This window comes from Podarcis muralis, chromosome 7 (assembly GCF_964188315.1).
Source record: "Podarcis muralis chromosome 7, rPodMur119.hap1.1, whole genome shotgun sequence".
Classification (NCBI taxonomy): Eukaryota; Metazoa; Chordata; class Lepidosauria; order Squamata; family Lacertidae; genus Podarcis; species Podarcis muralis.
The window spans coordinates 39,958,412-39,971,793 of NC_135661.1; the positions used below are offsets into that span (position 1 = coordinate 39,958,412).

At 44.9% G+C, this 13,382-nt stretch overlaps 1 protein-coding gene across 1 annotated transcript in view; it reads left to right on the forward strand.

The window, feature by feature from the left end:
- CRISPLD2 (cysteine rich secretory protein LCCL domain containing 2) overlaps positions 1 to 13,382 on the forward strand; it is a 45,143-nt gene that overhangs the window by 16,645 nt on the left and 15,116 nt on the right. Inside the window, exons 3-10 of the mRNA XM_028740082.2 lie at positions 3,052 to 3,170; positions 5,962 to 6,094; positions 6,239 to 6,354; positions 8,184 to 8,284; positions 9,393 to 9,530; positions 9,870 to 9,930; positions 11,321 to 11,387; positions 12,663 to 12,793. Coding sequence (XP_028595915.2) covers positions 3,052 to 3,170; positions 5,962 to 6,094; positions 6,239 to 6,354; positions 8,184 to 8,284; positions 9,393 to 9,530; positions 9,870 to 9,930; positions 11,321 to 11,387; positions 12,663 to 12,793 — 866 coding nt within the window. The remainder of the gene's footprint in view (positions 1 to 3,051; positions 3,171 to 5,961; positions 6,095 to 6,238; positions 6,355 to 8,183; positions 8,285 to 9,392; positions 9,531 to 9,869; positions 9,931 to 11,320; positions 11,388 to 12,662; positions 12,794 to 13,382) is intronic.

Sequence of the window (13,382 nt, forward strand, 5' to 3'; positions counted from 1 at the left end):
TTTGTAATGCCTAATAAAGGTTTGGCAAAGTAAGGAGGCTTAAGGTAAACATCACTTAAGAGGGGAGAGCAGGAGGGTCTTGATGTTGCCCACCAATAATTTGCAGCACCTTGCCAGCAGTCAACAAGAGCAAGCAAACTGGCCGCAGTCTTCCTTGCTATGTTGCAGAGTCTCCTGTATGTATTCAAATAACTAATTCATTTAATTTATTTTAAAGCACTTATAAGCCACTTAATCTTTTTATAATAAGTGGCATACAATGTGAAACAAAGAAACAATATCATTAAAACAAAAGCACAACCTAAAACCAGCAAAACAGCAACATAAAAGCATATAAAAATGAAAAATAAAATAGGAATTGAGGGATTTATTTTGTTTGCATCTAAATGTATAAATTAGCGTATGCCAATATTATGCAATTTGGCACCTTCTTCATTCTCTTTTTGGGAGTGGTGTTGATGTGTAAAGGACTACCCCAATTAGGAAGCCAAATTCTGTGATACTACAACAAAGAAGGCAGGTTGGCAGGAGTGGGAAAGCTTTTTTTGCTCCATGGCTCAGATCCTCCAAAAGATCTGCTTTGTGGGCTAAGTTTGAGAGATGAGTGGGTTTGCCCACTTGTCAAAACTCCTTGTGCTTCAAACTGAAAAGGAGAGGGAAAGAGACTCTCATCTGTTCCCTTTTAAGCTCTAGATGTCTGCAGCCAAGCGCTTCAAGGCAGTCTCCACACTTCACCCATCTCCTCACTTAAAGCAAAGGGCTTTAACTTCTGAGATTAAATCCTGCCGTCTGGGCTGCAGGATCCTGTTCCCTGCTGGAAGCAGGTGCTGTGGCTGATACAGGATTAATAAATACACTGTCTTCCCACACATCAGCCAATGTCAGCTGATGGGCGAGTGGGCATGATTTATTGTGGCAAAAGCAATTCAAGTGTTTCATGGAACCTGATGGGCAACATGGTCCAAAAACATCTGGAGGACCACATGTTACCCATCCCTGGATTACCTTTCAGGCACTTGGCATGGCTCTGCTAGAGTCTTACACACACACACACACACACACACACACACACACACACACACACAATTATAATCTTTGCAATGAAAGCTAAGATCCTCAGGATGTTAAATTGGGTGTGATCTCTTGCTCTCCATAATTTGGTGGCCAGGTGCACGAAAGACATGGTGTCCCCGTCGTGTGCAGTCTCCAGCTGCAAATCTATTTAGAATCACAGCTTCGGTTACGGCTGGGCAGACAGCAGGCGGTTCCAATGCTTATGAGGGCAGAAATGGCCCTGCTGCTTCTCTGAAAGTAAACACACAGCTGAGACGTATTTTCCTTGGCTTTTGGGTTCCTTGCAGCTCAGTGTTGCAGCAGCAGCAGCAGCAGCAGAAGACACTTCAGGCTAATGTCTATTTACTCATCCAGCATGGTTACAGCTTCATGTTTTGCTTTCGCTCAGTGTGCTTGTCTCATGTGTTCCCTGCCCCCCTTTTTTCCTGGGGGCCATGAAGCCTATAAAAGAGTCTCACAGACCAAGCAGAAAGGCCAACTCTAAACGACTCTCCTGGGGCTGGCTCATAATCCGCCTTTCATCGAGTCATATTTACCTAATAGGACTTGGAAATCATCAGCATTCACCTCTGGAATACAAACGGAGCTTTGAAGTCCTTTGTGTTTCAGTGCAAGCAACACACAAGCCAGTGAGTCCTTGGTGCTTTTCTTTTTCAGTCCAGGAGCTCCTCCGGAGAGGGGATTAGCAATCACAAATGGTTTTATTTTCTGCACGCCCATAGCAAATGCTTCCAACTAGAGCTGGTGCTAATTTGAAGCGCTTTGCAAGAACATGTGTTCTTGGCTCGAGTTTAACAAATCCCCCTCCCCAACTCCTCACCATGCTTTGGCTCAGAAAAGTTACACGATCTAAGCATGGGATGTACTTAAATGACCCAAACACAATGCAGGGTTGCCAGAAAGCCAGGTACTTTTACCTTGTCTTGGCATGGGCTTGGTTTACATTTATGTTGAACCTATGATTCGATGCTGCACTGCCAATTTTATATGCCTGTGAAACACCTCTTTTCTTTTAAAGAAGAAAACACTCCCAGTAAAGCCGAACTCAGTGCTATGTCCCAATTAGCACTCTAGCACAAGCAGGATGATGATGATGCTTATAGCACAGGATTGGGGAGCCTGTGATGCTCTGGTTGTTGTAGGGCTCCCAGCCAGCATGGCCAGCAGTCAGGGATGATGGGAGCTTTAGCAGTGCGCTGGTTTCCTCATCATCCCCGTGTTATCATAAAAGTCAGTTCCCTTGGGGGGAAAAGGCACCAACCTTCCCATAATTTCCATGGTACTCACCACATGATGCCCATAGCTATTTCATCATTTCTCCGCAATTACAATTTATTTCCATTAAAAAAAAAAAAGAAATTATGGGATGCATATTTCTTTTTGGCCAGCAATTCCTCCCTAATGCAATGCATTTCTGTAAGTCACCTTCACAAAGAGCCATTGATGGGCAGGATCAGAGCCAGTGATTGGCAGAGCCAACTGATTCCAGTTTTGTCCCACCCTCCTTCCTGCTGAGTTCTACAAGGAGCAGTGCTGAGACAGAGGAGGGGGAAGCTAACAGGCAGTACCACCTCTGGACTGGTTGTTAAGTAAGATGGCTGGGCAGGTGGATGCAAACTGAGGGTGGACTGAGGTTGGTGGGTCAGTGCCCCATTCACACCAAAGGACCAGCCTCCACTGGTTCCAGTTCTTTCCCAATCTTTCTGATGTTCAGGCTGCAAGTGCTAGTCTTCCTGCATGACCTCTAAACAGTTAAAGCAACCTTTTCCCACAAACTGGACAGGATGCCCAATATGGAAATAACATCACAGTATAAGCACTTCTTCTTTTCCTGGAATGCAAGGATGCTCTGCAACATTCCGTACTGAGACACACTCAATGTCTTGCTTCTTTGGGTTTAATTCTGAGGCTTGGTTGGAAAATGCCGCCATCTTCATTTTGCCTCCTCTAATGCCTTTCTGTCTTTCTTCCACATAGAGATGGGACGATGAGCTGGAGAGATCGGCCGAGTCCTGGGCCCATGAATGCATTTGGGATCATGGGCCTGCCACCCTCCTTAGGTCTATTGGTCAAAATCTGGCTGTTCACTGGGGCAGGTAAGATGTGTTAATTGTCTTATGGTGTCTGTGCTTGCTGCCCTGAGCTCCTTTGGGAGAAAGGGTGGGATAAGAATTTAACTATGAAGACAGATAATGAATGAATCTAAGATGGCTACCAAGCCAAGCAAGGCACAGTTCTACACATATCTACTCATGAGCAAGCCCCATTGAATTCAATGTGATTTACTAGTACGTAGTTAAGTGGTTGTAGTATAGAAGCCTTTAGACCACGCCCATATGGCAAATTTACAAGTGTGTAGGCAGTTCGAAAGCACGTTAAAGTGCAAGTAGATAAATAGGTACCCCTCCAGCAGGAAGGTAAACAGCGTTTCTGTGTTCTGCTCTGGTTTGCCAGAAGCAGCTTAGTCATGCTGGCCACATGACCCAGAAGCTGTACGCCGGCTCCCTTGGCCAATAAAGCGAGATGAGCGCCGCAACCCCAGATTCGGCCACGACTGGACCTAATGGTCAGGGGTCCCTTTACCTTTACCTTTAGGCAGGCGGAAATGCCATAGGAAGGTTTATTCTAAATACAGGTCTTCTCTCCACACACTCTTCCTATCAATAGAGCCTCTGCATGTGTTGAGCTTCACTCATCAATGGAAACTTGTTTAGTTTCCCACTGCCAATGCACAACTTTTAGATGCCCCCCTCCTGGTCTGTGGCAGTGGCTCAACCATGCAACAGGGAGCAGCATTTAAATGTCTCTGATATGTATCCTGGTTTAAATGCCCGGACCATTCATACTCCAGGATTGCAGAGCTATTGTTGTCACACACATTTCCTATATGTTTGGGTTTTTTGTTTTTTTTTAAATTACTCTGTGCTGCATGAATTTTCTCCATTAGGAAGAATGTTGGTGATATGATGCAGGCAGGGAAATGGTCCAAGACGAAGCAGAAAGTCAGTAGCAAGACAGAAGCCAGGGCAGAATCTTCTGTAACCTACAGAAATCCATATTTGGTGACAGAACACGACGTCCAAATGGCTAAGCTCCTTAATCCTTAGTGTCAACCCATGTCCTGCTAGGCTCTGTAGCCTGCTAGGCACTTTGGGTTCATTCCCTGATTGTGAGCACATAACGTGGACTAAGAGGGAGCGTACTTTCCATAATCCCAGTTGAAGGCTTCATCCTAACACTGTACTGGGCAGGGTAAGAAATCATGCTTGTTGATGCAGCTGAATGTTTTTGCCAGCTCCTAATTTGAAGAACTGGCTGCCAACTGGAGAGTGGGCTGAGCTCCACTCCCTACTTTCAATTCAGGGTTTATATCTTCCACTTCCCACACAGCCTAATGGTGAAGTTGTTATTTATTTTGCTACACCTGCAGCCTGGTGAAAAGAGAGTCCCTGAGTTTCTGAAGAGATTTTGCTTTCTCTTCATTAATGTCCCCAGAGAATGAGAGGGCTCCTAAAAAGAAACAGCGTGGGAGATTTCATGCTCAGAACTTTATAATGCAACTCACTTTGAATCCCATTTTTAAGGGGGGAAATTCCATTCTGCTCAGTTGCTAAAAGTCACCAGTCCCAACCTGCCCACACGTATACCATTCTGGAGTCAGTCCAGGGCTCATCTCCACTTCTTTCCCCAGCAAAGTGGCATATAAAAAAACCTTGTGGAGAAATTCATGGTGCATCTCTTGCAAGATGGGAAACAGGAGGCTAGGCTAGACTGGCCCTGGTCTGATCCAGCTGGGCTTTTCTTCTGTTGTGGATTCTTGACTGTGTGAGAAAGGTACTCTGCCATATACTCAAGAGAGGCAATGGTATTCTCTGCCCGATTAAGAACACAAGAAGAGCCTGTAGGACCAGGCCAATGGCCCATCTGGTCTAGCATCCTATTCTAACGGTTGCCACCCAGATGCCTATGGGAAACCAGCAAGCAGGACCTGAACACAAGAGCACTCATGCAACATGCAGCAACTAGTATTCAGAAGCATGAGTGCCTCGGACTGTAGAGGCAGAGAAGAAGAAGAGAGTTTGGATTTGATATCCCGCTTTATCACTACCCGAAGGAGTCTCAAAGCAGCTAACATTCTCCTTTCCCTTCCTCCCCCACAACAAATACTCTGTGAGGTGAGTGGGGCTGAGAGACTCCAAAGAAGTGTGACTGGCCCAAGGTCACCCAGCAGCTGCATGTGGAGGAGCGGAGACGCGAACCCGGTTCCCCAGATTACGAGACTACCGCTCTTAACCACTATGCCACACTGGTAACCATTGATTGCCTTCTCCACAAATTTGTCATCTCCTCTTTGAAAGCCTTCCAAGTTGGAGGCCACCACTGCTTCCTGTGGGAGTGAGTGCCATAGTTTAACTAGGTGCTGCAAGAATAAAAAGTAAAGGACCCCTGACAGTAAAGTCCAGTTGCAGATGACTTTGGGGTTGCGACGCTCATCTCGCTTTACAGGCTGAGGGAGCCGGCATTTGCCCGCAGACAGTTTTTCCGGGTCATGTGGCCAGCATGACTAAGCCACTTCTGGCACAACAGAACACTGAAACCAGAGCAGTGCACGGAAATGCCATTTATCTTCCCGCCGGAGCGGTACCTATTTATCTACTTGCACTTTGACATGCTTTCGAACTGCTAGGTTGGCAGGAGCAGGGACCGAGCAACGGGAGCTCACCTCGTCGCGGGGATTCGAACCACCGACCTTTTGATCGGCAAGCCCAAGAGGCTTAGTGGTTTAGACCGCAGCACCACCCGCATCCCTTGCTGCAGGAATAGGCACTGCCTTTTATCTGCTCCGAATCTTCCACCAGAACTGGAACATATCTTTGTTTTCCTTAGGTATCGCTCTCCAGCTTTCCATGTCCAGTCTTGGTATGATGAAGTGAAAGATTATACCTATCCCTATCCCCACGAATGTAATCCCTGGTGTCCAGAGAGATGTTCAGGACCGATGTGCACCCACTACACACAGGTAAGGAAAACAGGGTGGGGCTTCTGTTGGAACTTGCTGCTTCTTGTTACAAGTCTGCCAGAAGTGGGCAGATGTGAAAATGCTAGAGGACTGATCTCGTGTGGTGAGTGTTGACATCATTTGTGCCCTTGTGCCCATTTGCAGGTGGTCTGGGCAACGACAAATAAGGTTGGCTGTGCTGTGAACGTCTGCAAAAGGATGGACGTGTGGGGCCAAATCTGGGAGAATGCTGTCTACCTGGTCTGCAACTACTCTCCTAAGTAAGGAATTGGGAACGGGGTTACATTCATTTCTCTTCCTCTTTAAAGGGGAATCTAACACATTTGGGTTTTCTGAAACAACATATGAACTGAAGCACAGAGATCCTTTGAAATTTGCACTTTTCTGAATGTTGCAATGCAATTCTCCAGCCAAGTAATATGCAGAAAAGGAGGGTAAAGATTGCATATATTAGTGAAAATAATATGTAAAAATGCAATTGATTAGGTGCCAAAATGTGTACATTATGAGGGGGTGATGAATTTTCATGAGGACTTTGTTTTCAAAAAACCCACAAACAGATGTGGATATGTGGAGAGCTGAACTTAGGGCTGGAAAGATGAGAACTTGATAGGCACTGATTCACCTGTCTCTATAAGGGATGCAAGCTGAAGTACCGGTAATTGCAGTTTTGTGCATATTTTATCTCAGTTGGCAGGAACTGGGCAGGCTATTTCCAACTGTCTTTCTGGTTATGAGTAATGCCAAAGCCCAATGGGTCAGTTAGGGACACTGCTGGCACTGCTGGTGACATAAAAGACAGGGGATTGTATCCAATGTAATGCTAAGTTAAAGTCACCTAGTGGTATACTTATCTGCTGGCCAAATGTGTTGCACCAGCAGAACATTGTTGTGCAAGCAGATAATCAGATTGCTGGTAACTTTGTTGCACAACAGATTGCACAATCCATTGCTAGAGCAACTGTTACATTCAATTTATCTGTTGCACAATAGTTAAAAGTCACCTATCTGCTGTAGCAAGAGCCCGCCCTCATGCTTGCAAACACTGGAGAACACTGGAGACAGCCCCATAGTGTAAAGACCAATGTTGAACACCAGGCTGGGTTGAGGAAATGTAATCAGTTTTGGACCCCACCAGTGCTTCCATCACTTAAGAATATAAGAGGAGTCTGCTGGATTAGACCAATAGCCCGCCTAGTCCAGCATCACAGTGGTTGGTCAAATGTCTACGGGAAGCCTGCAAGCCAAACATGAGCACAACACTCTGCTCACCTGTGATTCCCCACCAACAGATTCCCTGACAGTGGAGGTGGAACAGAGGTATCCTTAATCCGAACCTTGCGGGCTTGTTTGTATCAAAATGGCAGCTCCCGCTCCTTGAATGTTTTGAGAAGTGTGTTTCTGGACAGGCGTGGCTCAAACATAGGTCTCTCGCCTCTCCTGAAGACAAATTTGGTGCTGAGTGATTTCTGCCCAGTAAGGATGAGTGGGTTAGCATGAAGGAAACATTGTGTGAGTCTGATGTTCCCAGACACTGGCAATTTGTCTGGCTCACACATCACAGCTAGTATTTTGGATCTCTTGGAAGACTCTTCGGAAGCTCTCCAGGATGGGGAATGGAACATGTTCCTGAGTGGGGAAGACCTGAACATCCGTGCTAAGTTCCTCCAGCCACCTGAATGTCCTGTGAGGAAAGAAATGGAGGCAGCCTTGACTAACGGCTTTGTGGAACTAGTGAGGGGGAGCCAGTGGCAAAAGCCTGTCAGTGACTGGCTGGTTGTGAGGTATATAAAAAGGCAGCTTCACTTCTGAACTCTGCCAAGTTATCGCTAGAGTGCTGCTCAGCTATACATTTGTGGAAGGGAGCAATCTTTTCCCATATTTACAGTAATCTATCATTGAGTAAGTACAGTAAGGACATTCAGTTCTTCCGTAACTCCACGGTGCTTAGAGGCCTCAGGAGGGTAAAGATCCAGGCAACTGGCCTGGAACAGTCCAGTGAAGCAACTGCATATGTTAAAGTGTGGAACAGAGGATGCTTGAGAGAGGAGGAATTAAGGAACTTTCAAAATGTGTGCTCACTTTTCAGAGGCAACTGGATTGGAGAAGCACCTTATAAAAACGGCAGGCCGTGTTCTGAATGCCCGCCTAGCTATGGAGGAAGGTGCCAGAATAATCTCTGTTACAAAGGTACGTGGTTAAATGGTTTGCAAGATGTCAAGAGAATTGGTGTATGCTAATGCATATGCATAGATGCCAATGTAGAACTGTATTTTCCCCTTAAGGCTGTGACCAAAGGGAGGGGGATCTGTGTGCTTGCTCAGTTTGCTGTCCAGCTGCTTGCTGTTGATGGGTTAGCTTCAAGGCCCACCCGCTCTCCCTTTGTATGGTTCTGACCCCATAGTCAGAGGCAGTAATGCTTCTGAATTCCAGTTACTGAGAGCCATGGATGAGGAGGGGCAGAGTGTGCTTGCGCTCAGGTTTCTCACAGGCATCTGGTGAGCCACTGTGAGAAGAGGATGCTGGACTAGATGGGCTGTATCAATGTTAGTCCTACTCAGAGCAGACCCACTGAAATGATTGGACACAATCAACTGAGGCTCATCAATTTCAGTGGGTCTACTTTGAGTAGAACTTTGCCGGTGGCAACACAATGAACGCCAGGGTTACTGATGTGCAGTGGGCTGGCTTCTACACCAAACTCACATACCCTTCTCTAGTCCCCATCTAGGAAAGCACGAGTCACAATCAGAGATCCAGGGCAGGCCAGCCAGGCAAAAATACTCCCAGAGGGTGCAAAGCGAGGCCAATAGAGATTGTGGCCTTGGAAGATAAATGGACGTGCCTTGGGGATATCTCATGGGCTGGACAGAGAGGCATAGAGGTCTCCATTTGATGCCTGCCCCCAGGTGTGAGGTTCCCTATGCCTGGGCTAATCAGATAGTAATTTTTATATTTGTACAGGTCTTGTTTGTTACTTCATACTCCAGTCAAAGCCACACCGTAAATATAAAACACATGGCTTTCCCCAAAGAATCTTGGGATCTGTAATGTACTCTCCACAGAGGTGCTGTGGTGGTGTGGGTGTGACCTTTAGAGGAGAACGACCCACTTTCCCCTTCTGTTTGCTTTGCATTTTAAGCTTTCAAGCAGGAGCGAACTTCTAGGCAATGCAGCCAACCCCCCTAAGTAAATTAAAGGGAGCAGTCGCTCCATCCCCTGCGCCTCCACCACCTGCCCCACTGACCTTAAATATTAACAAGATGCTTTTTCTTTCAACCTGCTGGGATGAAAAAAGATGATGGTTATGTCCAAAAACCCGAGACCGAAGAGACCAACGAAGTGGAGACGCCCCAGGTGTCGGACAGCAAACCTGTGTGGAAGCCCAAAGCCACAAAACCTGTGAAAGAAAAGCCAACTGCTGTGTCTTACATGAGTAAGAGAGCATTACTGTCTCCCTCTCCTGAGTTTCAAGATCCTTTTAAAATATATATATAAAAAAAAACAAACAAACCTGCAAGGGAATTTTTGGTCACCTGTAGCTTTTTAAAGGGAGAACCCCCTTAAAGCTTCTAGACCAAGGCTGGGGAAGCTGTGGCCCTGCAGATCTTGTTGGACTCCAACACCCATCACCAGCATAGTCAATGGTCATGGATGATGGGAGTTGTAGTCTAGCAACAGCTTGAAGGCTTCATCTACACAAGTGTGACCATGTGGATATCTGTTACAGTACTTGCCCTGCTGATGGTTCTATATTTTCTCTTCCCCCTTCCAGCACAAGTGATCAAGTGTGACACCAAAATGAGGGATAAATGCAAAGGATCGACATGTAACAGGTAATCACTCCCTCCCTCTCTTTCCTTTCCCCACCTTGCTGGGAAAGCAGAGGCCTCACCCTTGGCAAAGTCTCACTATATTTTCAAAGCAAAAGATGGGTTGTGCTCTGTTTGTTGTGACACTGATCCAGTGGCTATGTAGAATCCCCTTGTCTATGAAGCCAGCCTTTCAGGGCCCGTTCATGCAAATGACGCAGCCAAATTCAGCCAAGATTAAGGGGCCTCAGTTGATTTCGTGCAAGTGCCTGCGATGTGTAACCCGCAGTTCCCAAAGTGGCCGACACTGTTTGGCTAATGTTGGCACTGACCTTTCAGCACCCTCGCTCCAGCAATGTTTACTTATCTCAGCTGGACCATCAATTGCCTCCACCCACCTAGCCTGCGTGTGATGGTTTTAGTTTAAGTACAGTACAGTTTATCACTTTGGGGTTTTTGTGTGTGTTGGGGGGGGGGGGACTGGGGAGGGAAGCATGCCAAATCCAAACCAAACATTGGTATTAAAGAGAGGGTTGTTTGAAAACGTAGAGTGGGGATGGTGTTCCGTTTTTATGCATTGCTTTTTTTTGTTATTGTTTCTCCTTAAAAACGTGGGTAGTTCAAATGAGGTTAGTAAAGCTGCACAACATTTTATTTGCAAATCAGTGGAGTCTGAGTACTTGCTTTTGCAACATAGCCCACACTCAGCCTAGCTCTATTGGAGTTTTAAATTTTTTTTTGCCATTGAAAAGTGCTTCTTGAAATGTCGTGTGTCCATTTAAGTCACTAGTCAGTAAGACTTAATTTAAATAATTTTTTTTTACAGAAAGACCTATTCTTGCTGGTATAATCTTAATATTTACAACCAGATGAAGGTTTCATTTTTTGAATAATAAATTTTCAAAGTAGTTTTTACAGTTATATCAAAAATTAGTGATTTGGTTATACTATTAGAAATACAAAGACACGTAATTATGAAATTATTATTTATATTTGGACAACTTTTCTGCTGTACTTTATTGGAAGGAGAAAAATAATCATTTCCTTAATAACAATTTAAACAACTTATTTAACTAAAACAATAACATTATAGCATATGTATCCATGTTTGTTAACTGATATGGTTCAATGATTTTAAAACAACAAAACTTAGACTGAGTTTCAGCACACATGAAAACTTAAAACAAATCCATCCTTATCACCCCATTTCAGGGGAAGTTTTTATTCATTTGGGGTTCAAAGAAGGAGGAAAAATGAAGGGAGGGAGGAACAAGAGAGAGACATAGAAGAATGGGCAAGTCGGAATGTATGATAAAAATAAAAAGTGGGTTCTCTGTTTCAGGCAGGGTCTACAGATAGTTCCTAAAGGCTTGAAGACTATTACATGGCTAACTATACTCATTTTTTTTGCTAGATACCTGTGTCCTGCTGGCTGCTTGAACAATAACGCAAAAGTGTTCGGAACCTTCACCTATGAAAGCGTAAGTAATAAAGTAATAAACAGAGAGATATTTGCAAGTCCCAAGAAATGGAGGATAATGATGTGCCTTAGTGACCTGCGTGATGATAGAACCACCAGGCATACTCACCCTGGATAAAAGCCAAGCACACAATCACAGCCTTGTGTTCTGTGTAGGTGGCTTTCAGTTCAATAGGGCCACTCCCATAAAAAATAAATAAATGCATGATGTCTGGCCTCCAAAACTGGGATGTCTGCAGAATGAAGAAGCTCCAGATTCTATTGGAGCTCGAAATTCTGCTAGACATCATGCATCACTAGCTAGGCCTTACCTTGGCTCCATCCAGACAGATACTGCTCTAGCTTACTCCTGATAGGTCACATTCCTCTTGGCTCTGTCTCTAATAACGGCAAGCATTTTATATACAAAATGTATGAGCCACACCCTTCAACATAAACTTCCAGGGCAATGTACAATTTAAAGACTATTATTGTAATAATAAAACTAAAATTAAAAGATCTACAATAAAACCAAAGCACAGAAACAGTAGCATTCATTTAGTGATCAGCAAATAAAATCAACAAATTTTACATTCCACCCCTTGAAGTCCAGGTTTCCCTTGTACTTGTTCCAATCTGTGTGTGTGTGTGTGTGTGTTAGTATTTTGAAAATCAATGTTGTCAGCTATGCTCCATATTAATTGTGGCTTGTAGGCTATGAATGGCAAGTGCCACTAGATCAGTTCAGGATTTTGAGACAGCCCTGTGGGCATCAGTTACAAGATTGCTGCCATAGGGACATGACACAACACAAAATGGCTTTCAGATCTAAAAGAGCAGAAAAAGAGGGCCACAAATTGATGCAATCATTGGAAAAAAACCCATCTTCATTAATCACCACTATACTCACTCATAGAGAGAAACTCTTTCAGCCTCTCCTCTGTTCAGAACTAAAGGGAGGGAGGGTGTTCTGGAATCTGATGGCACATGGGCATGTTTAAGGGGATGTATTCAATGTGGGAGAAGCTGAGCCAGAACAAACAGAAACTGAGCAGGAAGAGCAAACAGTCTCCCATACATTACAGATTTTTTTGGGGGAGAATATTTATTGAGGCCTTTTCCAGGTGCCATAGGGGGGTACTGGAGGGCACTGTGGCACCCAGGGGCACCGCATTGATGACCCCTGCTCTGGATTAATGAGAGACTGCTACCAAAAATGCAAGCTATTTATCAGCTAGGAAGAGTCTTACAAATAAACTCTATTAACTGTCTTCTGTAAAAATAATGTTCCTTGCAGTCATCCAGTATATGTCGGGCTGCCATCCATTCTGGGGTGCTGGATAACAGAGGAGGCCTGGTAGACATCACCAGGAAAGGCAGAGCAGATTTCTTTGTGAAGTCTTCAAGAAATGGCATCCAATCATCAAGGTAATTTACCACGGGGGGAAATCTGAGCAGTAAATATTCTGGGTGATGGTTTTGGTGGGATCAGATTTTTACTTGGGCCTGATGCACTCACCAGTTGGTTTCTACATTTACTGAGCTGCCTGGAAGGCTCTGTAGTCAAGGGCATATGGACATCACAAGATTGATCTAGCCAGATCTAGCCCAGGATAGTGTTTCCTTACAATGGCCAACCAGAAGACTCTGGGAAGCCTGCAAATAGGGCTTGAAAGAAGTAGCCTTCCCTTTATTCTGTTGCCCATGGGCAAATATTTGGAGGTATATTGCCACTGAATGTGGAGGTTCTGCTTAGATCTAATGGCTCATAGCCTTATCTTCTGTGAATTTGTTTATCCCCCCCCCCCCTTTAAAGTATCTAAGCAATTGGGGGGTGAATTCCATTGTGTTTTCTGCAAAAAACTACAGTGGTACCTCTGGTTACGTACTTAATTCGTTCCGGAGGTTCGTTCTTAACCTGAAACCGTTCTTAACCTGAGGTACCACTTTAGCTAATGGGGCCTCCCACTGCCGCCGCGCCACCGCCACCGCTCGATTTCTGTTCTCATCCTTAAGC